The 27,063-nt window shown below is 45.6% G+C and overlaps 1 protein-coding gene across 1 annotated transcript in view; it reads right to left on the bottom strand.

Annotated features, from left to right (window-relative positions):
- Positions 1-27,063, bottom strand: part of DNAH1 (dynein axonemal heavy chain 1) — a 3,604,831-nt gene that overhangs the window by 248,298 nt on the left and 3,329,470 nt on the right. Inside the window, exon 71 of the mRNA XM_069644003.1 lies at positions 8,661-8,831. Coding sequence (XP_069500104.1) covers positions 8,661-8,831 — 171 coding nt within the window. The remainder of the gene's footprint in view (positions 1-8,660; positions 8,832-27,063) is intronic.

The following is a 27,063-nucleotide window of genomic DNA, read 5'->3' as shown; positions in this document are numbered from 1 at the left end:
TCTCTCCCTCTCCCCTGCTAAACCTGCTAAACTCCCCACTGAAGTTTGCACTAAACCTGCATCTGGGCCACTCTGTGACCTCGGTCCAGGGCCCAGCCACTCTCCACTTGCACTGCCTCCCTGGCTCCCCCTGCACTGTGGGACTGTCACTGCATCCCTACAGCCCCCTTCCCAGCACTTGCTCTGCACTTACCTCGCACTTGCCACCAGCTGGCCCTTTTATTATTATTTATTATTTTATTACGCTACTTACCTTGTACTGCACTTTCCCCCCCACCTCCTCCCCCTGCACTTTCTCCTTTTCCCCTTACCTCTGCACTTGCGCGATCTGAATGACACCTGGCCTAGTAGGATCGTTTGTCTGTCTTCCCCTTGTTTCCCCCCCTCCCTGCCTCGTCGCGCCTTGAAACACTTGTGTATAGGCGCGTTACAAATACCATATCATATCATATCAATGGTGCAAGTAAAAAACACAGGGTGAATGAGGCCACGCAGCAGATTTGTAAAGGAGTAGATGGTACAGGGCTCTCCTTCCATGGGTACCTGACAGGAGTAATAGAAAGTGGGGAAAGGTCATAGAGACAACCATATTTTGGAGCCACTAGGAATTCTAGGACTAGTCAGGCTGCCAGCCTAGAAGGATTTAGAGTCCTCCGTGTTGGGATATGGACGCTCTGGAGTCACTCATTCCCTCTTACTTTGAGCAATGGGACAGCAATTTTCTAAAGCCATACTACAGGCTCAAGAATACACATTGAGAAAGAAAGTATGCCGACCTGAAATAATCTCCTGTAGGGAAAAGGAACACTGGCAATCATAGTATGCACCGGATAATGTTGAGAGATGGGTGTGCATAATGATTACAACAGGTAAAGACAAGGAAGGGCAACAATACTGGCCAACATGGAACAGGGACAATCTGGAAGTCAGGGACATAATAGCCTGTAAAGAACTAAAATCCCCCTTTCCTGTCTTACCTCATGTGTGGCCACAAGCACCACCCACAATGAACCCTAAATAATTGGTGCAGCAATCCCATGATGCATGTTGGTCCTTACTCCCATGGGTGCTAAACCGGCACAGACATCCACAATAATATTGCTAGTCCCGACATCCAGGCATGACAAGCAAGAGAAATGTGTGGAATTCCCATTAGTGGCATGTAAGGCCTACATCTTAAATAGTAAGGAATCAGCATCTCAAAATGCATGTGTTCATTCGACAATAAGAAACTGGGTTAGAGCTGGTTGAATAAATATCCTTCTCCAATACCCTTATACATCTCACTCCCCAAAACAACAAACAGTGGCATTACATTAAATACTTTGGAAATACAATCACATTATTCCAGTTTTGCTGCAGTTACACTGATCTCTTCATTGTGTCATTCAATTTAATTTCTACTGCACTACTTCAATGCTGCTTTCTGTAAAGCAACCACAGTGTTTGGCCAAGCAAGTGCCGGTCAGTGGGTTTTTATATCATGCGTAGTTCAACACTCTTTTGTGGTTGTAGATTTCCAAGTAGAAACATGCCAAAATGCCTAATTAGGCTTTCTCTTACGGCAGCATTCCACCTTTGGAATACCCTTCTCATGTCTCTCCATCTTTTTTGCAGATCTCATGTCATTTCGGCATGTCCGTAAAACAAATTTCTTAAGTTAGCTTTCCTGCTCTATGATGTTAGTTTGCTGTTTGTACCAATTCACTACCTGCCTTCTTTTGAAGTTATTTTTATTTTCACTGTATCTTTATTATTTTAATATTATTTCTTTTTTTGCTCCATTTTCAGCCTTGGTTGTTACCTTATAGTTTCATTTTGTATTGCTTTAAGCACTGAAGTTCGCTATAGAAAATCTGTCAAGAAATGCATTAATATAGCAATCACCCCCTCCCGAGTCTGGAGGAGAAGAAATTACCTTACCGTAATGTTCTTTCTATGCATTCTTCTCCTGCAGATTCCTCATCTGATAGATATTCCTTCCAGCTTCGCGGAAAAAGTGCAGGAAGGGTGGCTTACAGCATAAGGCCTGCAGCTCACTCCCCCGCCTGTTTTCAATGAGAGAAGCCGTAAAGGACAAGAGTGCATAGGCTCAAAAGGAGCCACCATCAGAAATGTGAGAACCAGATTAAGATCCCAATCTGGGACAACAAAGGGAGTTGGTGGAAACTTATTTACAAAGCCTTTCAGGAATTGTGCCATTACCGGGATCGTAAAAAACAAACCTTGATCTGGGAATCTCTTGAAGACAGACAAGGCTGCCAAATATCCTTTGACTGTGGTGACCTGTAGGCCTGCAGAGGCCAGTGACAGAAGAAACTCCATCACTGTAGTGGTGGGGCAAGAGATGGGGTCGATCACGTTCCCTGCACCACACCTCAAATCTTCTCCATCTGCACGCATACAAACATCTTGTAGATGATCTGCGTGCAGCCAGCAACACCTCGAGTACTTCCTCAGAGAGGTGCCAGTCATCTTATCTCATCCTTTCAAGAGCCACGCATGTAGGTTGAGGGATTCCCGGTCGGATGGAGTATCCGGCCTTCCGACTGGATTAGGAGTTCTGGACACTGAAGCAACCAGTGAGGTGGACAGATCCAAGAGGTCGGAGTACCACGTTCTTCTCGGCCAGTCCGGGGCGATCAAGATCATGGTCGCTCGAAACCGCTTCACCCTCCGGAGAACCCATGGAATGACGGGAATCAGAAGAGAATGCGTAATGGAGAGGGAATGTCCAATCCACCAGAAACACGTCCCCCAGTGAACCATTCGCTGGGAATTTCCTTGAGCAGAATAGTTCGCATTTTATGTTGGACTGCGAACAGATCTACTACCATGGTACCCAAGAGAGTGAAGTCCTCCTCTAGGACTTCCTGGCACACTTCCCACTCGTGCGAGACCATGGTCTGCCTGCGCAGGGCATCCGCCAAGTTGTTCTCTGTGCTCGCCAGATGAACTGCCGAGACAGAGAGCCTTATCTCCAGCAACCAGAACCAAAGCATCATCACCTCCGTGCAGAGGGGATGGGAGTGCACACCACCTTGCTTGTTGAGGTAGTGCATCCAAACCGTGTTGACGTCAGGATGAGGGCATGCTTTTCCTGCTTTTCCTGCAGAGACGGGGCGGGTGCTTTCAGGGCTAGCTTGATAGCTCGTAACTGCAGCCTGTTGATGTGCCACCTTGCTTCCGTCGTTGACCAGAGGCCGCTCACCTGCAAATCCTCGCAGTGAGCATCCCAACCCTTCAAGGACGCATGCGTGACTACGCAGGCGGCGGCCAAGGAGGCCAGAAGGGTTCCCCTGCCAAAAGACTGTTGCAGTCTGCCCAACAAGACAGGTTGTTGACCACTGACGCGGACACTCTGAGAAAATCCGAGAGTGTACTGAGGTAGTGAGACCACTGATCCCGCAGTAACCATTGCAGGGATCTCATACGCAACCTGGCCTCTAGCACTAGAAAGATGCAGGAAGACATGAAGCCTAGAAGGCGGAGGAAGGAAGCCGCTGGTAGAGTGGCATTGTTCCGGAATAAGTCCATCACCTGTGTCAAGCTGACTACTCTCTCCTCGGGAGGGAAGGCCATCCCCACCCGGGTATCTAGGACTGCTCCGATGATCTAGAGCAGTTGGACTGGTGTCATCTGGGACTTATTTAAGTTTAGGGAGAAGCCCAGCCTGTGCAGCAACAAGCAGGTATCCTGTAGATGGACTGCACTACAGACTTCCCTCGGATCATCCAGTAGTCCAGATATGGGAATACGTGGACTCCGGATCTCCTGAGGTGAGCCTCAACTACCACCATGAGCTTGGTGAAGACCCTTGGGGCAGAGGTAAGACCAAAGGGAAGCACCTTGAACTGATAGTGCATATCTCCTATGGTGACCCTTAGGAACTTCCTGTGCTTTCGATGGATTGGCATATGGAAATAGGCGCCCTATAGGTCTATGGACACCAGCCACTCCCGAAGTTTGAGAGCATGGAGAATCTCTCTCAACGTCACCATCCTGTATTTGTCTTTCCTCAAGAACTTGTTCAAAGCCCTGAGGTCCAGAATGGGACGGTGACCTCCTCCTTTCTTGGGAACCAGGAAATACTGGCAATACAACCCAATCCTCTCTGTTTGGGAGATACCTCTTCCACGGCACCCTTTAGCAACAGGGCTCTCAGTTCTTCCTGGAGCTCCTGTCCTGGTTGGATTGGTGGTGGGGGCGGTCTGTCTGGCGATTTTCTTAGAAATTGCAGACAATAACCCCATTGAATGAGCTGTAGAGCCCAGGCATCGGAAGTAATTCCTTGCCACTGCAGCAAGTGCTCCATCCAACCGGTGCGCTGTGAGAAGGGAAATCAAAGTGGATTTGGAGGCTCGGTCGCCCCTGCCATTGACGCTACCTGTTGACCTCTAGAGCCCCTCTGCCCCTTCCGGAGACTGAGAAACACTTCTGCCCTTGCCTGGCCGGTGGGAGCTGCGCTATTCTGCCATAAGGAGCATATCTCCTGTAGCCTCGTGCCGTAGAGGCGAAGCTAAATGCAGATTTGGCCGGTTGTGCAGGTAGGTCAAAGGATTTGGCAGCAAGTTTATTTTTAATTTTTTTTAAAAATACTTTATTAAAATTTTTTAAACACTAACAACTTATCAACACAGAGATCATCAGTGAAAACAAATATCAAAATATCAATAAATTAGCAAAATCAAAAACAGAAACAATTCAGGAATTATCAACTTGCAATCAACAATATCCAAACCATTTTACTGTGAAATGACGAAAAATCAACTTAGGCAAAACATTGGGGTTATTCCGAGTATGGTGGTAGCCATGGAGCAATTAGCTCCATGGCTGCCTCCCTTACCGGTACCGACTCCGGTTTGGTTCAATGGGGACTTACCGGCCCATTCCGACCCTGGAGGGACCGGTAAGTCCCCACTGAACTCACCATTCCCCATTCCCATTGAGCCCCAATAGGGCTCAATGGGAATGCGGAGGGCGCAAATAACGGGCTCGCGAATGGCAAGCCCGTTATTTGCGCCAGCCCGTTATTTGCGCCCTGGTGACTTAACGGGACCCGTAAGGGATGTGTGGTCCGACCACACATCCCTTACGGTTCCCGTTAGGGGACCTCGGAATCAGGAGGTAGGGGATTACCGGCACCAGTCTCCTTACCGGTGCCCGGTATCCCCTACCGCCCGACTCGGAATGACCCCCATTATATACAAATACACAAAACACAAAACAAGACAAACACTTAAACCCTCCTTTAAATTATCCACTCCAATACCGATTTAAAGCAAAAGAAAACCTGTTATGACAACATTCATGTATAAAACTCATTAAATCCACCCCATTGTTCATAAAGTTCTTTCCTATCTAAAGCATCAAATTTGACCTTTTCAAAACGTGAAAGCAACTGTACCTGTACTATGCATTCCTCAACACATGGTTTTTTCCTCGTCTTCCAAAGGCGCAGAATTTGCCGTGTCGCCACCAAAAGGACTTTATTAGCCCAACATAGTGTCACAAAACTCAGATGACGTGTACCAATCGAAGATTTCAAAAGTACAGCCAATGGCGTTCTTGGGAAAACTATATTCCAAACCAAGTCGACCCTATCCAAAACATCACTCCAGAGACTCTTAACCCTTACACAATCCCACAACATATGAAGCATAGTACCTTTCTCCTTAGAGCAACTCCAACATACATCATCGGTTTGTAACCCCGATCTGTACATCTTATCTGGGGTCCAAAAGAGACGACCCAAGATCCGCTGTTGAATATAACGCAGATTCAAATCAATTTTCATCCTAACCAGAACCTTCCATAAACATTCCCAATCTTTCATCATGATCTCCACACCTAATTCTTCAGACCACGCCACCTGTAAACCATCCCATGAAGATGTAACATTTTCTTCTATCGGGAAGAGTTTTAAATAACTTGACACGAGGGACAGCTGAGAGGAAATTAAACCACTCTGTTCTCCCCGACAAAGGTTCATCAATTATCAATAACCACTCTTCAATCAAATTCTTTAACAAATTATATCTCCTCAGCTCAAGGTTATTCAATGCATATTTCCTTTTCAAAATCTCAAAAGATAACATTCCCTCCTCACACCAGACATCTCTCATTAGCAATATACCTTTATTGATCCAACTTCTAAGGCCATGCTACCTGAGACGAATGCCTTCTTTGCCAAGGCATCTACTTTTTTTGCTTCTCTGTCTGGGGGCAGAGTGGATGTAGAAGATGCAAGTCTAGAAGAGACTGTAGCAGCCTGCATAACAAGCCCCTCTGGGGATGGGTGAGTGGAGAGATATGAGGGGTCTCCTCTAGATGGCCTTTACTTCCTGGAAATGGTGGAGCTGACGGGAACAATAGATCATGGGTTATGCTATAGAGCTGTCATCAGCAATGGCTGGGTTCAGAGGCATGTTACGTTCAGTGGGAAGACCTTCCTCTAGGATATCGGTAAGGTCATAACCTTGCGCAGGCGGCACTGATGGGTGTAGTCCCAGTGTGTCAATAACCTGCATTTAGATATATTGTGAAAATAGGGCTGGGACTGCTGAAACTCAAGGTTAGGCTAAGTGTCTAGACCACTGGCGTCTTTGATACCTTGAACTAGTTGTAGCAGCTTGTTCTGGTCGTCAAAATAGCCAACCCCTCCTGCACCCAAGAACAGTGGGTTGACATCTTGGTCATCAGCGTTGTGATCAGCGAAGATACCCATCATGGTCTCAAAAAATTCGGACCGTGGCTGTGGTGTAAAGACTTTCTAGAGAACCGTTGAAGTTGAGGGTTTGTCATTCGGCGCTGGCATGGTGGATGTCGGTGTCAACTGAGATCGAGACGCCGTAGCATTGACATCCTTGGACGCACAGGGGTAATCCGGCTTCCACTGCATTTCTTTAAGATTTATCAGCGCAGACATAGTCAGTACCGGGGCACTAGAGGGATCGGGTACACCGAGCGCCACTCTTGGCTCTGGGGCATGCTACGTGGGGGTGGAGGCCGCGCCGACTGCAGCATGCTGCTTGAACATTGCAAGCATCGAGGATTTTAAATCCTCCCACTCCTGGCGGGTGATAGGCCCAGCCGATGGCTTACCTTGTTCCGTCAACAACTCAGAATCCCGACGATGGCGGTGGTGCCTTTAATATTTTCGGGACGAGGAAGAGTGGCTACTCAAGTGGGACCTTTTCTTCTTCTGCTGGTGTTTCTCGGGTATATGCCCCTCAGTTTCGGCCTCCGAAGACCGAACCATCGACTGGGCCGGAGATTTTGAGGGCAGTCGTCCAGCACGAGTTTAGCAGCTCGGCTGCAAAGGGATTTCAGTTGCATTTTGGCGCACGCTGGACACCCGTCAGTCCCGTGACCCGTGCCGAGGGACCAGAGAACTCGTGTGGGTCGGTGAGGGACATCTTGGTGCCACAATCGGAACACCGTTTGAAACCGGACACCTGTGCAACCAACATCTTGCGCCAAGGAATTAGTGAAAAAATACAAAGTGTTATGATGAAAACATCAAAATAGTCGAAGCTATGTGTTCCCAAGCAGCGTGTTAGCACGTGGAAAAAAGGAACTGATGTTGGGGTGTAGTGACGTGGTACTTGTACGACGCCTGACATCACATCCAGAGCCGACGACCAGACGCTGAGAAAGATGGATCAAGGGTCGATGGCCGGGTCAAGGTCTACTACGCCCCCGGACGATAAATATCCAAAGCATCGAAGCTGGAAGGAATATCTATCAGATGAGGAATCTGCAGGAGAAAAGCAATCCATTGAAATACAATTACCAATCAGGTAAGCACCCCCAACAAAGGGGTGATAGCTATTTGCACCCTAGGATTTGCCCGGGGTGCAAATAGTTCAATTTTCTTTTTCGGAAGATGGGCTCTGCCCATATTTCGCAAGCCAAATCGCCCGAAAAAGAACCAAGATGACCACCACCATGGGAAACAGTAATTAGTCCCTTTTCCTTGGTCGGGGGAAGGGCATCTGGGAGGCAACAGGGAGATAATTCCTGTCGCCTCCCCACAATCAAGATGGCGCCACCCGGGGAAAGCCCTTGTGTGGCTGGAAAGAGCAAGCAGTACACAGTGTATTCTCGCCCGCTATTCCAGCCACCTGATTGGCTGAGCGCCCTTCTCCAGATGCAAATAATGTATCCCACAACTATTCATTTGTCAGGCAGATGGATAACAATGGAGATGGGAAAAAGATGGAATATTCAGCAAGAAAGTTCTCTTAAAGTAATTCATAACATATTTTACCTAAAGGCATGGTGAAAGCAGACAACGAGAGTTAACAAGGTAAAGCTCAACAAAGAAACAAATTACAATTCGGCAAACAGACATTCAAAGAAGAAGCAACATAATCCCAAAATCCTTATCTGGTCAAACTTGCCCTTGACAGCAAATAAACTGTCAGTTAGAGTAGAGCACTAGGTTGCAACAAGCCAGTGTGATATCAAAAAAGTTGCATAAGCCACTACAGTGGCCTTCCATTAAGAAGTTGGTTTGTTTTCACTCACCCACTGACATGTTTGCTCCAAATGGTGAACCCACCTACATAGAGAGATTGAGACGTACTTTCTGAAAATGTCAGAGATGAAAGTCCTTCTCCACCAGAAAGTGGACAGTTGGGACCCATGAAGCTTACCTTCGTACAGGAGTTTATAAAGTCATCGCTAAGGCTCAAGTATGTCTTCTGTAGATTGGCCTTCACTCCTCGCGGGGGCTCAAGGGTCATTTTAGAGCTGTTTTGAAGGATAGATACTGGAAACAGGTTACTAGGTAAGCTGGTGAGCCAGAGGCGAAAGTCCCTGTGCACCTGGACATGCATAATTATAAACAGACAAGGGAGAAAGGAGACAAAAGGGGTGTTAAATGGACAATTATACATAGAACATTAGTTCCCTTTAATAACCCATGTGAAATAGCCTGTGCCTCTTCTGGTGAAGTTATAATTATAGTTCTGAGCTAGCAACTCTATAGTCAAGATTACATGACAGTTTACATAGGAAAATGGGAAATTGTTTACCTCTGTAACATTTGACCTCATTCATGGAGTTCACTATATTTGGCAAGCAACCCATCTGACCAAACCCGAATAATCATGCCAAATTCAATGACATTTCAAGGACAACTTCATTCAGAAAACAATGTTGAAAAATAGGTGTTTGTTTGCATGGGTTTTGCAAACACTAAAAAACATGACTTCAAGATGCTGTTTACTCTGATTTTTGAGATTTTTAGCAAATACTAGTGCACGCCACAAACAAATGTTAAATCAGAATACACACACACACCACAAAAACACACACATGTAAGCATGGATCGTATACACATAAACAAATGCAACACACACAGGAGACACAATCCGTGCACGTAATATAGATACGCAGAGAAAATACACACTATGCTCATATATTACGTGCGGAGTGCCTGGAAGGAAATATGATATGTCCTTATTAACGCACCTGTACCCAAGTGTTTCTAAGCACAACAAGACAGAGGGAGGACAAGACAAACGATCTTACAAGGCCTTGTGTCATTCAGATTGTGCAAGTGCGACAGCAAAAAGTGCAGGGGCAGAAGAGAGGGAGAAGTGCAATCAGGGCAGCATTGCTCTGAGTAAGTGCAGCCAGGGCAGCGCGGCTCTGGGTAAGTGCAAGGAGGCAGGGGACTGTAGAAGTTACAGTTACAGCCATTAGTGCATGGTAGGCCCTGAGGCAGTGCAGGGGTGACTGATCATGGAGGAGCCTGGTACCCAGTGAGACTCTGAAGGTACCCAGCAACCATTCGGTGCAGCGACAGGCAGGACAGCAGGGGAGCGAGAGAGAGAGAGGCAGGGAGCCTATTCCAGAGGGAGGCACCTGCAGAAGAGAGAGAGATCTACCTAAACTAATTCCGTAAAACAAATAAAACCCATCTCACCACAATTGAACCTCAACTGCCTACACCGCTACTTTGCAACACACTTGCAAATATTAGGTAGCTCACATAGGGTGCATTAATAGTGCAAGTTAAGGTTACATTTGCAGTGTGATGTACCATACCATTGGCATTATCAAAGTTTGTAGGTAAACCTTTTATAGGTAGTAAACAATTTTTTAAACCACACATGTTTTGAAGATATGCAATTAACTTGAAACTGCTAATTTAATTATCAAGTACATCCAAGTGTTTGTAATTTGTCTAATTTCAAAGAACAAGTTACATACCTTCTGGGTAAAATTGGTCCTAACGGACACAATGCACACTCTGCACATTACTTATCTTTGAACTGTCAAGCCACCAGTCTAGGACCCGATACATTTTTGTTCTGTTTTCCAAAACGATTTTATTTACAATTTGTATTAATAATCAGAACATATCATTATGAATCAAAGACAGAAAACAGGAAGATACATTACATTGTTTCACATTTCAGTAGTCACTTATTTAACAATCTTAACAGCAAACCCAAACAATTCCCTTTAATACCCAAAGGTAATAAACCTACTCCCACAGCATAACACTAAACAGTACTAGAAGAGCTACTTGTGAAAATGTGTCAAGTAGAATCCGTGTTACTAGAAATAACATTCTCTAACGTTCTAGCGTCACCATACTCATCTTCTTTCTACCTTAATACATCTGTCTTGTGTTCAGTTGGTGAAACCTAATGCCCAAACCCGTTGAGGACATGCTAAGGTTAAACAGTCAGCAGATGCATATCGCGGGAATGGGCCCCATGTCCTGTAAAATGTAATTTTAGCTTGTAGGATTACTTGGGATAGATTTTTCCACTGGATCGTTTTTCAACTTCCTTGTTTGCCACATGACCCTTTCCGGGGTTCTCTTTTACCCCATTGCCAAAAGATACACCATCATCTTGCTGCCAATAGGAGAACAAAGTACGGCCGACATACCTGTCTCCCTACTTTTAATCAGGTGTCCCAAGCATCAGTTGGAGAGGATCATCTGGCACGGGGGTGGTTCAAATTCCCCCAATCATTTTCTCCAGACAAACCCCCCATAATTTTGGATATCCACAAAGCATATGATTAGAACTACCTTTCTCTCCAAATTCTGTCCAGCAGGCGTCTGGTTTATGTTTGTCGATTGCATTTAAGCTTACGGATTTACAGTGCAAGAGGCACAAAATTGTATATTAAACCTCTGACAACTAGACACTATTAGTGTGCCTCTAAACCACCCGCCAGTCGTCCTCTTTACTTGGAGTAGTTTATATATTTTCCTTTCCTGCATCTGAATTAGCTACCCTCTTTTCAAATTCTGACAGTTCTGACAGTTGCCTATTAACCCCATCCCTAATTTATTTCATGTAGTTCCTGATGCCTAATTTGTATATACTCAAACCTGTCTTTCTCCTCCTGCAACCCACATTTCCTCTTATGTTTTGAACGTTTTGAAACATAACCCTCCCTTGTGTGCATCGGCCTTGCCTCCATGTGGGAAATGCCTTAGTTAGGCTTAGTGTGAAGTCTAGATTTTGGCATATTGGAGTAAACAGGCATGGTAATGATATCAGCCCATGCCGCTGAATCGCTTAGTCCCAAACAGATAGGATGCAATTAGTGATGGGGTTTACCGACAATGAGCAAGCTCTCGTAGATGATTTCAATGCATATTCACGTCACAACTACTGCCTGTTAAATAAGAATCCATTGCCACGCTGAGTTCTGCTTCAGCCATTTGGCTAATACCCTGAGCTGCGCTGCAAAGTAGTATAAGGTGATATAAGGGCAACCTCATACATTTTAAATCATGCTTGGACAGTGTCGGGTGGCACGAATCATACATGTAGCACCACAAGGGCACCTTGTGCCCCAAGCCCAAACATTCCCTGCTATTAGACTGGGAGCATTTTGAGGAGACTTCAGAGAGGAGGGCAGAATAAAGAGTTTGCAGAGGCGATCTAGTGGAGATATCCTAAACTCCCTGTCAAAAGGTTTCCGAGCAGCAGAGCTGGATGAGGGTATCTATCAGATGAGGAATCTGCGGGAGAAAAATTAATTTACATGATGTTGCCCTCCGCCTTTGAAATAAACCACCTGTTTGCTCCTCAAGCAAACTATATATATATATTTGGAAGGATAGCTCAGGGGCAAAGCACTTGCTTTGGGAACAAGAAGATGCAGTGCAACATGGGTTCAGTTACTGTTCCAGTGGTTAGAAACTGGAGAAGGCTGGCATTAAGCAAGATATAAAGGGCCAAAGAAAATAATAAAATGGGCCTTTTCCAGGGGTGAAGTCATGGAGCTGCTGCTGCTGTTGTTTACATTTTAAAATAAAAGAAACCTGCAATTACTGTGGCCCGCAACACATCCTTGCCCTCTGTTTCCTATCTAACAAAAGAAACTGTATGTTACTTAACGAATAAGCAAAACAGAAAGGTGATGACTGGAAGGTTTCAAATCATTTATAACCACTGGCAAAGCTCTGGGCAACCCGCAAGACCATCGTTTTTCAGCCTGTCAATCCACTACAGAAGGTGAAAGACCATATGCAAATCATGCATGGTCCCACCCCAAAAGGGGCAGTCCAGCTCGAACTGCTAGGTCACAGCAAGCATCCCCAGACATGTCCCAGCCTCATTTGGCGTCATGAGTGAGGCGTATCCTAGCTCTGTTGGCCCAGCAGGCTTTTCTAGGAGTGATGGCGTGGAGCTGCTGCTTACATTTTAAAATAAGAAACCCTGCCATTAATGTGACCTGCAACACATCCTCCAGCACTCCCCCCCAGTCTGTGGCCAGGCAGTTAGCAGGCACTGGATGTATGCGCTTTGAGATTCAGGCCTGAGATGCTCTGTATGTTTATAGTTTAGTCCAAGTGGTGTACAACAGTCCAGGTTGTTGTGTTGGACATCTTCTAACATTTACAATAATTTGGTAATATGGGCCTATAAACACTTATATTAACGCTACAAAGGGTAATCCATTCTTGTATGAAAGGTATGTCATATTACAGTGATAGCGTAACCATGTTTTTCCTAGTGTACTGAGGAACAATGCTATGTAATGCCACTTCCTGTTCTGTCAAGGGGTGAAAGGCTGTGTGCCACCACTTCCCGTGTCGCTCGGGGTCAAAGGTCATGTGATGTCATTTTTGCTAACCCTGGCATTTTGGTGAAATGACATCCCTGGTGTTCAGCAGCCGAGGGAATTGTTTCCCATACCAATAAATAAACATAAAAGAAATTGTACTCATTTTTTGGTTTGGCGCATTTTAAATGCCAAAACCATTGGCACAGCAGGAGAGAGGGGAAGGTGAGTTGGAAAGCCAATACTTGATTGTCCGTTTTTCTGTTTTCTGGTCCTTGGGGTTTAGTCTTTGCTGTTTGTGGTTAGTTGTTGCTTATATTTGGTGAGGGTGTGGATAGTCGAGACCTCGGTTGAAAGACCTTTGTGGTTTGGTTTGATTATTGCTCTTTCCTTTCTGGCTCCAATGAGGTTTTGTTATTTTTTTGGGGGTCCTTTGGTTGTGGTTGTTGAGCCAGGGTTAATAAACCATTGCGGTTTGTTCTAGTGGGCTTTTCTCTCTGGCTCCGATGTACAATCCCACGGTGGGTGGAAATGTCTGATTGGAGATGTTAGGGAGAATTCTCCAGAATGGCTAATTTCCCTTACCTACTGAGTCCCTCAGCAGCTTTGCTGGATTTCTAGGATTTATTTTGTCACCTGGTAAGAGTCTGAGCCTTTTTCCCACTCTTACATGTGTTTTTGGCTATGTGTTGTACATTTGTGTGTGTTCATAGACTATGGAGTCTCACCTACTCCATAGGCATCATCTTTTTACTTTGTGTCACACAGCACCTTTAGTGCAGTGACACAGGGTTGTCTTTTTTCAGACTCCCATGTTAAAGTCAATTTTCTGGGACTGACCATTTTCTCCCAGAGCATGTAAAGTTGCCATTGACTTTATTAGTCTTTTTAAATTGACAGACCCAGTACAAACTATCTTCCATAGAGTACTGGAAAGGGTTACTAGTTATCCCTTTTTGTCTGTCTCTCATGGAACATTATTTCATTCCCCTTTCTTTAAGATTTGGCTGGTGGCAGTGGTAACTACCCTTTTTTTCCCACCGCGGTCTATGAAAATAGCCTTGGTACTGTTTTAGGCTATCTTGGTAGCCTCGAACATAAATCCGCTGGACCGCATTTACTTTTATTTGGTTCCGGCTGGGTTAACTCACCATTTCTTTTTGTAAATGTCTTTCTCGTGTTTTACACTGTGAGCCAAACCAGGTTTGGCTCCTTTGTTCGCTGTCCTTTGGCATGCTTCTGCACAGAAGACCTCCTTAGGCGCCTGAATGTCTGGGTGGGTAGGATGTGAGGGAGGGGTTTTAGGACCCCTGCCAAGGGTTACCTTGGAAACCCAAGTCACACTCCTGTTTGATTGGCCAGGCTGTGTGAATGGGGGAAAAACTGCATAAAAAGCAGGTCTCTGGGATTGGACTACAGAGTCGCCACTGGATCGAGAGAACCGAAGAGAAGCTGAAAGAAGAGGACCACTACCACGACTGAACCTCCCGGTGAAGCCCTGCTGCAGTTCTGAATCTCCAAACTTCAACAGAGAAGATCTGCAAGGAATCTTCTTCCCTTGAGCTTGTGGGACCAATCATTATGCCAAACACCAAGCAAGGCCTCCCTCTCCTGGTCGAATTCGCTGTGCACAGCTACAGTGAACCGGATAGCCAGGAGGCTCGGACCCTGTTTAGGTTTTAAGGAACAAACCTTTTATTTGTCGCTTTGCTCTGCTGCTGGTTTCTTCCCTGGGCAACGCAGGACCCTCCAGTCTTCCTCCTTCGTGTCAGTCCGACAGTCACTTCAGGAACCGTGAGCCTGCAGGATCTGCCAGGAACGTCTGCCTCAGGTACATCATTCTTCTTCTATTAAGGTACTGTTCAAATCCGGTCGTTCGTTCCGTCCAACTGCAGTGAAAGTGTTTGAAATCTTTCACTAATCCGAGGGCTTGTCATTCTCTACTCTTTTAAATAACTTTTCTTCCGACCAACTTCGCTTCGAACTCTTGACAAATACTTAATCGCGAACTACTCTGAACTGTCTGATCCTGAGCAAAGACTTTGACCCATTAACATTGGCCCAGGCCCACTGATTTGAATCCTCATTGTAGCAAGCCTTTTCTAGATTGCCCTGCCTACTTACTTGTTGGTGCTGCTTAATTTTGTTTAACCTTGTCTTTCCCTCCCTTTTTAAACTGCTGAAGTGCCATTTTGCTCACACTTCATTTTGAGCTTAACTTGTCCAGAATTCATTGGGTGGTGTGTAGTGTATTAAGATTGTGATTTTCTGCTGTTTTACATTAGTGAATTGTTTTCTAATTGATGTTGTAAATAAATGTATATTCTTTTACTAAGAAACCTTGAGTCAGTGTTTGTTTGACCTATAATAATTGTTGTCCTTTGTGTAACTTTCGATACTGCTCACTTTACTCTTGAGATAAGTCTGGCTGCTCAGCCATTGCTACCACTTTACTGTGTAGTACATGCTTGTACCAAAGGTGAATTTGTACTGTCACTTATAGTCTTAATTGTGTGTAGTGTTCCCAAAGGGTACTGCATATGATTCTGCCTAACAGGAGAGACAGTGATTGCTCGAAGGGAACCTGTACCTTAGCTACCGGGGAATGTGGGCGCCAGAGACTTAGCTACGGGCGATTGTGTGAAGTCCAACAGTCGAAGGAGTCACACCTAGATTGCGACACCTGAACAGAGGGGGAAGGGCCTAAAGAGGGGGCGAACAGTCAGTGCAGTAACGCCTAGACTTGGGACACCTGGCTAGAGGGAGAAGGGCCTAAAAAGGGGGCGCAACAGTCAATGCAATCACAACTAGATTGGCATACCTGGACAGATGAGGGGGGCCTAATGAAGGGGCACAACGGTCAGTGCAGTCACACCCAGAACGGGGACACCTGGACAAAGGGAGGGGCCTAAAGAGGGGGCACAACAGTCAATGCAGTCACACCCAGAATTGGGACAACTGGACAGAGGGAGAGGTCCAAAGAGGGGCACAGCAGTCAATGCAGTAACACTCCGATTTGGCACACCTGGGTAGAGAACCACAACAGTAAATGCAACAACCTTGGACCGGGGACGCCTGCAGAGACGGGAAAAGGCCCAACGAGGGGCACAACAGTCAATGCAACAGCACTTCCATCTATGACACCTAGATAGAGGGAGAAAGGCCTAAAGAGGGGTAAAGCATTCAATGCAATAACACTTCGATTTGGGATGCCCGGATAGAGGGCCACAACAGTAAGTGCAGCAACTTTAGACCTGGGACACTTAGATACAGGGAGACAGGCCCAAAGAGGGGCACAAAAGTCGACGCAACAACACTTCGATCTTGGACAATTGGATAGAGGGAAAACGGCCCAAAGGGGGGCACAATAGCCAATGCAACAGCCTTACACGTGGGGCACCAGGATAGAGGGAGAAAGGCCTAGAGAGGGCCCAAACAGTCGATGCAGTAACTCTTTCAATTGAAACACCTGGATACTGGGCCACAACAGTAAATGCAGCAACCTTAGACCTGGGGCACCTGGATAGAGGGAGAAAGGCCTAAGGAGGGGCTCAACAGTGAATGCAGCAACCTTAGACCTGAGGTACCTGGATGGAGGGAGACAGGCCTAATGAGGGGGCACAAAAGTCAGTGGAATAACTCTTTGATTTGAGAAATCTGCATAGAGAGTCGCAACAGCAAATGCAGCAACCATAGACCTGGGGTACCTGGATAGAGGAAGACGACCTAAAGAGGGACACACCAGTCAATGCAGTAACTCTTTCATTTGGGACAACGGGATAGAGGGCCCCAACAGTAAATGCAGCAACCATACACCTGGGGCACCTGGATAGAGGGAGAAAGGCCTAATGACAGGGCACAACAGTCCATGGGATAACGCTTTGAAATTATGTGTTACCAAACCCGTCTGTCTAAATGCAAGTTATGGCTGACTTACACAATCAAGCCGACTGACACAAACAGGCTAAATGTGAGGCATGGGTAACCTACACAATCACGCTAAATGCAGGACATGGCTAACTTACACAATCAGGTTATCTACACAATGAGGCTAGATGTGAGATATGACTAACATACACAATCAGGCTAGCTACACAGTCAGGCTAAATGTGAGATATGGCTAACATACACAATCAGACTAAACGTGAGATATGGCTAACTTACACAATCAGGCTAGCTACACAATCAGGCTAAATGCTATTAGAGAAAGGATAATATGGGGAACAGTGATTGCTGGTCCCCCTGTCCAGGCCATATAAAACATGGTCCTCCAAATCTGGGTCCCACTCCACCATATCCAAACCCACTCCCTCTCTGTGAGTATACTCTGCCCTGTTGGTAATATCCCATCTGTGGGCAATACCCCCTTGCTGATAATATCCCTGTTGCTGATACACTCCCTGTTGGGGATACCCTCCATGCTGCTGGAACCCCTCCCACTGTTGATCTACTCCTCCATGTGGCACGCCCCCTGTGGGGAACTGTCACTGCTGGGCAGGGGCTACTTTTAGCTGGCCTGGGACAATGTTGGTAAGTACATCCCCTTCCATTGATATTTTTGCTAGTTTTGTTTTGCACCAATTTTGCCTATGCCTTGATAGCATTGTCTGCATTGTCCTTTTCTCTTTCCTCTCACAAAAGTGGACTATGGTAGTCTGTATTTCTGGCCATCTCTTTGCCTCAATCCCAACCACCTTTTCTAAGGATGTCTGCACATCTCAGGGGAGTCCACGGACCAGTATGTGATAAAATATTGGTATGTTTCACATCCCATGATTGTCGCATCTCTAGTGTCCACATCGCCTGTATCTGTTGTATGTATTCTGCGAGGCATTACGCCCCTTTAGAAACGTTTTTTCTCAGTGAATTGCATAGGTTTTCAGTAGGCCACTTTAACCATAAGGTTCTTTTGTCATAATTTTGTCAGTAAGGGTGATAGGGTGTGACTAGTGCAACTTAACCATAACGTCCGTTTAACAACTTTTTTCCACTCAATTTCATAGGTTTTTATCAGGATACTCTGAGTTTGTATGCATGTACTGTACAGCACACTGAAAGCGGTGGCTCCATACTAGTAGCCACAGTGGTGGTGAACTGTCCATCTGTTCGTGGACATCAGGTGGCATCCAACCGGCTCAGAAAGGCAGGGGTGCTCGTACATAGTGGTACCATAAAGGAAAGACAAAAGCATATGCGAACAGCACCAAGCACGTGAATTGGAAACAAAAATGCAGTAGGTATACAAACGCTGTACTTTTAAAATAAACAGAGCAAAAGCATACAGTATTCAGCATAATGGAATGCACCAACAAGAGAAGTAATGTCTGCCTGCAACAATGGTACTGCACTGCTGCTTTACATACAAAGGAAGAACGAAGAAGCAGAGTTACGTGCGCAAAGTACTCAAAGCAGAACGTCAATGGAACGTGGTAAGTACACCAAAATTACCTTATCATTGCACAGGTCATGCAGTGTAGAATAGTAGGAAAGCATGATTTTGTTTTTTCTGTGCACAGCTATGGCAAGCACGCTAGATTGGCTGGAGGAGAAATTCCTGCATGATGAAATGAGTGACGACGGTAACCCCAGTGGTAGGCAGCACAGTGTGAAAAGGAAAAGAATTACTGCAATAGCAAGCACCCTAGAATGGCTGGAAGAGAATTTTCCGCATGACGAAATGAGTGAGCATAGTAACCCCGTTGGTAGGGGACGCAGTGTGGAAAGTAGCACACTTAGTATATATATTGCTTCATGCATACGAAACACATTTCTATTTCTTTAGCAGAACATACAGGAATTGAAGGGAATACACCACAAGCGCCACCTCTTCCACAACAACATACGGCCACGGGAACTGTAGGAAAGGCTCTAAATAACAAAGTAGATAGGCTGGACGCCAAAATGGACCAATTGCTGAAACTTTTTGCCGCCTTGACAGATTTGGTAGAAGGACATATTATGGAGAAAATTAAATACCACTGACCAACCTGCACATGCCCCCGTACCCCATTTTCCAGCCCGCCATCCCTGCAAATGGCATATAATGAGAGACGCTTCGATGAGACCTCAATCCCTTTCTCCCCTCACGACCAACTTGAAGAATTGCCTAAATCGCTAGTATATGTATCAGTTTCTGGTCCCCCTTCCCTTTCCTAACAGTGGCAATGAATATGTGCAAATAAAGCTTCATATGTAAATTGCTTGTGAATGTATATGAGTTTTTTCCTTTGTTCCAACAATCCCAATATGACTTTGAGGGGCACAGTACTGGTGGGGATGATCACAAATGGGCAAAACGGAGGTGTTGTACGACCGCCACACCTGGATGGCTTATGAGCAATCACAATGGAAGCATCAGTAGGACCCCATTACGGGTCGCAGGTAGCCATCTTCAGAACCACCTGAAAGTAGTTGTTGCACTGCACGTTTGTCGGGCGCACAACTTTGGGCATGCATATCTCTTCCTCGAAGGCCTGCTAACACCGCCCCTGGCCAAGATATGCAAACAAAAGGGTAATGTACTTTCAGTACCTGGAACCGCTCACCCACATCTCGCGGGTACCCTTGCACGTAAACATCCCACCTACTGTACCGTACACACACTCAGCTGGTTCAGAAATGTTAGGGGCACGTGTGCCATACTTTGAAGTACTCCAGGGATCTCAAGGGTATCCGTAGGACAGCTGTGCACATGGCCACAAAGTATTCCAGCCATTGTGCGTCCTGCGCACAGCCGTCCCAATGGAGAACAATCTCAACATCACCATGGGAATGTAACCACGCTACCTGTGGGCCCTTATTTCGCGTGCACGATCCGGGCCCATGCACATCCACAAAGTACAATTTTGTGTAATGTATGCAGTGTTACTATGAAAGTGCACCCTTACAGAGGACCTACGGTCTCCTTTCAACAAGTACCTATGTGTGGGGAAGATGTAGGGCCGTTTTGGCACGTGCTCCACAACAGCCCTATAAAAAGGGCACACCCCCCATCAATGCTGCACTCCGTGATTGGCTTCCCAGAGCACAGTAGCAGTGCACATTGCTTCTTGCAGAAATTCCTTCGTAAGCAATTTTGTGCCTCGAAAGTACCTTTACAGCTAATGGCCACCATGGCTGCTGGTACTGGCTCTGACTCAGCAGCACCCACACCCTCACCAGCACCACCTCTTTCTGAAGGGCATGCACAAGAGAACAGGAGTGATAATGCACATCGAGAACATGAAGACAACAAGGCTACAGTACAGCGATTCCCCATTGCCTGCAGTCAGCGTGAGTCCTCGGTGTGGAAACGATTTACCACCGTAGGAGATGTGCCGAAATGTCGTGCTAACCAGGTGAAATGCACTGTACTCAGTCGCGGAAAACCTGGTTTGTACAGCTACGGCACCACCTCCATGCGCCGGCACCTGAAATCGCACCACAAGGCAGTACTTTGGAGGATTGTCCCCTTTCAACAAGGCAGCAGGTTACTTGCTTCTACAGCATCCTCCACATCTGCTCCTGCCACCACTAGGGACACTGCAGTGGGGCAGTGGATCCCTAAATCAGCCTTGCAGGCCATGCACAGTGCAGCAGACCCATACCTTTCAAAGTTCTCTGTATTGTGCATTTACTGCGATGCGGTGCACTGTAGTTGAGAGCAACTTCGCAGTGCTTTCGAGGCTTCGGTCCGGGAGCATGACAAAGAGTGTCGCCTACCCTAGTAAGGTGCACCCACCATCTTTCGCTCTCTACTTGCACTTTCGTATCCCTGTGGTTCATGCCCTTTGCCAAATCTCCCTTCCATTCCTTTCCTTCTGTGGCGTGTCTTACAACAACAGGAAACAGGCAAAACAACGAGAAGGAGGGGGGAAAAAAGGCTGTTTTCAGAGCAACCTTTCAGTGTTCAAAAATTGAATTTCAATGAAAGCTTGCAGGCGGTCCCGCATATAAGCTCCGCGCACAGGGTGGTGAGCAATGCGCGGCACCATGTCGTCAAAAACTTTCCATGCATTCCCAAAACGAAAGTGGTGGCTATGAAAAGAGCCTTTTGTGTTATGTTTTTGTTTGTAAGGTTGGAAGGGGTGAACACCCACTGGGGAAATGCTTGCTGAACATGCAGGAACCTCCGCACTGCATTTTGGATATTATGCAGAAACACCTCATTGCCAGCATCAGTCAGATGAACTCCATCTGAACGAAAAATGTGGTTACTATGAAACATAATGTTATCATTGTGGAAGGAGAACATGCCAATGTCTTGCAGAAAGGTGTAAACAGCCTTGTTCACATTGCGCAGCGCTTTCTCCATTTGTGGCCCACACGCGGTAGAACGCAGCCACATTTGTCTTAGAGCAATGCGAGAAAAAATGATCTGCGACTTTGGAAACATTTCCATGAGTTGGCAAAATGTCTCCTTCATCGCAAACTGCAGTGAGATGCCGCTAACATGTCCTAAACTATTGCTTCCACAATGAAGAATAATAATGTCTGGATGATCGAGCGTCACCAAACTGGCACAAAGAGGAACCACATGGAGCCACTTCATCCCACGTACTCTGTACCAGTGCACATCAACATTATGGAACCCACGGTGTGCAGTCAATGCACAGCGTTGAGCGTAAACTTTTAATCAGTGTATCCACGAGTCGCCCCAAAAGCCATACAGTCTGCCTACTAAATGGCACAGCCATAACCGTAGCCATGTCCACTCCTCTTAGCAAACACACCTTCTTGCACAATCTGTTCATACACACCACACCCAGGAAATGTTATTAACCAATCCACATGCCTGCACAGTCCCATTTCCATGCCAGCCACCCTGCAAAACCCCGGATGTACCACGTGCGCACCTTCAAATGCTGCAGCTTTCTCAAACATTTTGTTGTGTGTGGGGGGATGGCAGGGCAGGGTGCGGAAACACATTTGAAGCAGATAGAGAATGCACTCTTTGTTGCTAGTTCTAAAAAGTATTTTTTTATTTTTAAAGCGACGTGCTAAAGAACGCCTTTTCCTTTGATATTTGTAGGGGATTGCTTTATACTTGTGCTCCTTACATTATTGCACAACCTTCTGCAAAGTGCCTTCTACATTGTAGAACACAATACTATTGTCAATGGGGGGCAAAAAAAATATGTCACATTAAAAGCACTAAGGTTCGCATGGGCACAGAAGAACATCCCAGCATGGAACAGAAAAGCACACACACACACACTTGATGCGATAATCTGCAGTCCCATTTCCATTCCAAGCACATTAAGAAGGACAACATGTAGCACATGCGCTTTCCGAACTACCGCGAGGGACGCAACCTCGGTAATGCAGGGGCAGTCCTTCTTCCCTTTCCAGTAGTCTTTCTCCAGCACTCCCTCTGGATACTGTTAAACGGTCACAGACGCATCCACCAATCACATCCAAGATTTCACCATGGAACGCTATCATCTCGCTTGAACACTTCATACTAACCGTTACACACGCACAGTAGACGTGTCCTATAAATCAAAAGCACCTGCACTGCAAAGTACTGTAAAACGATCTACAAGTTCTGCAGACACATTCATCGATACCGCCAGCCATCACCACGCCGTGCAGGTACCATTACATTTTGCACAGTACATTTGCAACTGTGTTATAAGTCCATCGCATCCTGATACGAAGCACTAAATGTCCATAATGTAGTACAAATGCATACTGTCATTCGTCCCACCACCTACCATACCATAGATTCTACCTTGGTAGGTGCTGCCAAAGTTGGCATTTTCCCATACCAGCCATTGTTATATGCAAACGGTTACTCTCTTCTTGCTTTCAGTCAATTGTACAATGTTTTCCCCCATTAGCACACCTCCTATAAAATTTCAACAAATCGCACAAAAAACGACCACTGAACGTATCCAACCAAACTAAGCCACATGCATACATTGCATGCATCACAACAGCTTGCCTGCCACTTACCTTACACACTTTGTAGATTGCAACATTACTGAAAACAGAAAAACATATGTGCGCATGGACAACAGTACCATTCACAAATGTGCATAAGGAAATGAAAGAAAGAAAGCAATTCATAATAATAATAATAATAAAATAATAATAATAATAATAATTTGGCATTTATATAGCGCTACGAACCCTCAGGTATCCGAGCGCTGCTTATTATTACCCACGGTGTGTGGTGCTCCACTCATGCTGCAAGGACATACATGTAGAAAAGTGCATTCACATGTACACACAAAAACATTCTCCTTTGCAATCTGTACAACTTTCCGAACCTTTTTGTCATTCCTCCACAATGACAAGTACTCCATTTTCTAAGTGTACAGTTCTACCGCAATACACACTTGCTAAATAGGACGTCATACAATACACTTGCAAATAACCCACCTTCCCCTTACCAAACATGCTGATACTACCAAATCCCCATTCACATACTAACCCATCCATTTACACAGACACACTTTCTCTTCCTGCCAACACATTCCTCTACACTTTTGAAGAATGTATTGTACAAATGCAATTAGTATGCCATTACCCAACATATGTTCTTACCATCTTCTTATACAGGTGCAGTACCCACCTCTATCCTGAAAGCCACTGGTGTGTGCACTTCAAAATACAGCCTGCAATAAACCTACTCTCACCAAGCAACAAAGTTAGTACGATTCCATCATACTGTTTTACGTCTTACTACGAGAGTTCACTACTCTTGCAATGTACAATACGGATATGCAGCAACCCACCAGTATGTACTGCATTGTTACTCAGGACACCTCTGCAGGTGTTCAGTGTTTATTATGTCACCACCATTACACTAATCCCCAGATAGTAAGAACATGTCCCAACCGAAATGTAGAGGCCATTACAGAGTGACACATTTCCATTTATATGCCTACCCTCATATACAACCAGTTATGCACATTACAAACATACCCATTTCAACATCTCCACACCCACACTTTCCTTTCTTCTTCAACAGGTACCACACAATGCCTACCAAACAGCAACTTTGTAGGAAACAACGCAGAAATAGAGCCACGCAACCTGAAAGCACAGGCATCCATTCCAAACCCAACGTGTACAGAAATTTGCAAGAGAAGAGCTAATACAGACATTAACCAAAAGGAATGGACCTACCAGTAAAGAAACTGTAATTTCTCTGGCAAAATGTGAGATTGAAAGGAAACCACTACTGCTAACAGAGCATGTGCCAATGGTAATGTAACCACAAGCAAGCATTCCCAAAAATTCATTTTACAAAAATGTTCCAGCACAGAGTCCTTCAGAATCTTGTACATAGAGGGGATAAATCACGCGCAACCGTGAAAAGTTACAGCAAAAAGGTAATCTTGGAAGCTCTTGTAGACAGTACAATGATCGTAAAACAGAAATTATTTACACTAACTTTAAACATAATAAAACCACTAACAACATTAATGGGTACACTACAAGCAGTACTTCGAAACAAACGCAATGTCAGCATAGATGCCTTTGGAGTCAGACCACCACCACCACAGATCCATACTTCAATCAAGAATCATACAAACAAGAGCAAAGCAACCAAATTGCCTTACATAAGAGTGGACAAGGGTATGAGAAGATACACAACACCATAATGGGAGAAGAGGCACTGCTTTCACAAATATCCCCATCAAACTTAGATGTCACTCTCCATTCCACTCAACGAAGAAGCCTCACATACAAATAAATGGCCTTGCACATCAATGTGTAACGTTCGCCGATGCTCAAATATTTGCAGCAGTTCCTCAATCTCTATGTTAAAGGCAACGAGAAAATAAAAATAGAAATATTGCACTCCTGTCCAGTGAGCAACTACACAGGAATACGAGGACATTGCTTAGCCTGTATTTCTGGCCCTACTTGCAAAAGCACCTTCCACCATATCAAAATGTTAGCAACCCACCATTCAACTGTCAGAAATCTCGTTTACAAGCTGTACTATGCAAAAGGTCCAGCTTTAGCACTGCAACATTTAAATGATATTCTCCTACACGGTACAGCTAAGCAAGTACTCCAAGAAATAGAGCACATCCAAATGAAATATTTTGGAACTGAAGAGCACTTGCAAACTCCAGCATTTTCAGACAACTGCAGTGACAACATTGCCGATGTCACCTTTTTGTTTCACACATACAAAAAAGAAATATTAGCGTTCAAAAGCATATCTGCTGAAATGCCAAACCACATATGTGTGTGTTGTCGTAGAACTTTCTACAGGCAGAGCACCAAAACTATAGATATAATGCACAAAATGGAAGACAATGAGGAATCCCAATGGTTTCAATTAGCTCTGACCTTACAGCTGAAAACAAATACAAAATTACTAAAACCTGCATACTGTGCACATGCTGCACTGCAAAACTTGACAATAGCCAAATGCCTTAACGGGCAATCAGTAATAATTTGGAAGTATTTCCACTCCCAAACTCACTGCAGCAGTTAAATTCATATGAGAGCATTATAATCCAAACAGTGTACCCGTTTCAAGCAATAATATGACTGCAACCAAAAACTGCAAAATTGCGTCTCACCTATTTACTAAGAGGCATTTGTGGGAAAGTAGTTTATTTGCCATTAGATCTGAAAGAAAATGTAGACACTATATGCGTGCAAAGGCCACTAGAAGAATCTTTGATTATCTTGGTAAATGGTGTACCTACAAAAGACAAAAAAAATTGGCAGCAACTAGTGGACTTAAACAAAGTTAGGGAAGCCTTGCATACCTTAAAAAAACAAGTAATACTACAAAGAAATAAACGTTGAAGAAAACCTGAGAGAAACTACTGAAATAATTCAGGACTCCTCAACAACGGGCCAATTTCAACGTCTAGATCTTACTGCAGCCTCCAATATTTTGGATCAATATGCAATTCACCCACTGCACTCCAAAGACACCATAGACCAGTGGTCTTCAAACATTTTTAGCCTGGTCCCCCTGAGCAGAATTTGGGCAGGCCGGGCCCTCCCAAAAATGCCAAATGGACAGTATGTATTGCGCGCTGTCACCTGCTCGCATCACAGTCGCTGGGCTACCTCACCCCACTCGTACCCAGTCCCTGGGCTCTCTCCACCCCATCACACACCAGGGGCTCTCCCCACCCTGCTCCCACCACTATCCCATGGTTCCCACCCATCCTGCAACCACCACAGTCCCTAGGCTCCCCCTATCCTGTTCCCAACACAGTCCGAGGGCCAGTGGCGGCTGGTGGTTTTTTTAAGTGGCGTGTCATGACCATAGGACTTGCCCTTTCTGGACTTCCTGGTCCTTATCGCGACGGGGCTTGTATTCCTTGTCACTCCCAATATGGCCGCCCCAGGCGACCTGCCTCGCACCAGCCTTCACTTTGCACATGGCACGTTCTATAAATAGGCCACGCCCCTGCGGCCCCGCGCATCTCAACGCTATCATTAGGTAGTGCCTCGACGTGTGTGTGCTGTTCAGCGACTCCACTTTTCCTAGTTCCTGGTTCCTTCTTCCCCCCTTCTTCCCTTCCCTATAAACTGGTCCTGGAATCCTCATTCCCAGCGACCGCTACCCTTTTCCTGGACATCCTGGAACAGCGGCGTTCCCGGAACTCTAAACGCACTCTGCAACCGGACAAGGCTCGAGCGAGCCTATACAAGACCCGATCTGCCAACAAGAGGACTCCTCCCGCGGAACAGAGCAAGAAGCGATCCCAGGTGAGACGGGGGGAGATTTACGACATGGCGGGGCATAACTATTTCCCCCTAAAATGCCATAGCAAACGAGTGCAGTGAGGGAGCCCACACCAACCAAGGGAGGTTCGGTTCAGTTTCCCCCCGTGAATTATTTTTAAAATAATGGGTTAAAATGTTGCATTGTAGAGCATACTTTAAAGAAATGGGTAAATAGCCAAACAGTTTGCAATTTGTGCTGGGGGGCACAAGGGGCAGGCATGACATTTTTTACTGGACATCTATGATGGATGTCCAGTGAAAAGATACCATCCCTGTCCCCTGGGCCCCACTGGGCCTAACACAATCAACATGATT

The sequence above is a fragment of the Ambystoma mexicanum genome, chromosome 2p (genome assembly GCF_040938575.1).
Source record: "Ambystoma mexicanum isolate Mex_15411 chromosome 2p, UKY_AmexF1_1, whole genome shotgun sequence".
Lineage (NCBI taxonomy): Eukaryota > Metazoa > Chordata > Amphibia > Caudata > Ambystomatidae > Ambystoma > Ambystoma mexicanum.
The sequence above is the reverse complement of the archived record's forward strand: the minus strand, read 5'-3'. Positions and strand labels throughout refer to the sequence as shown.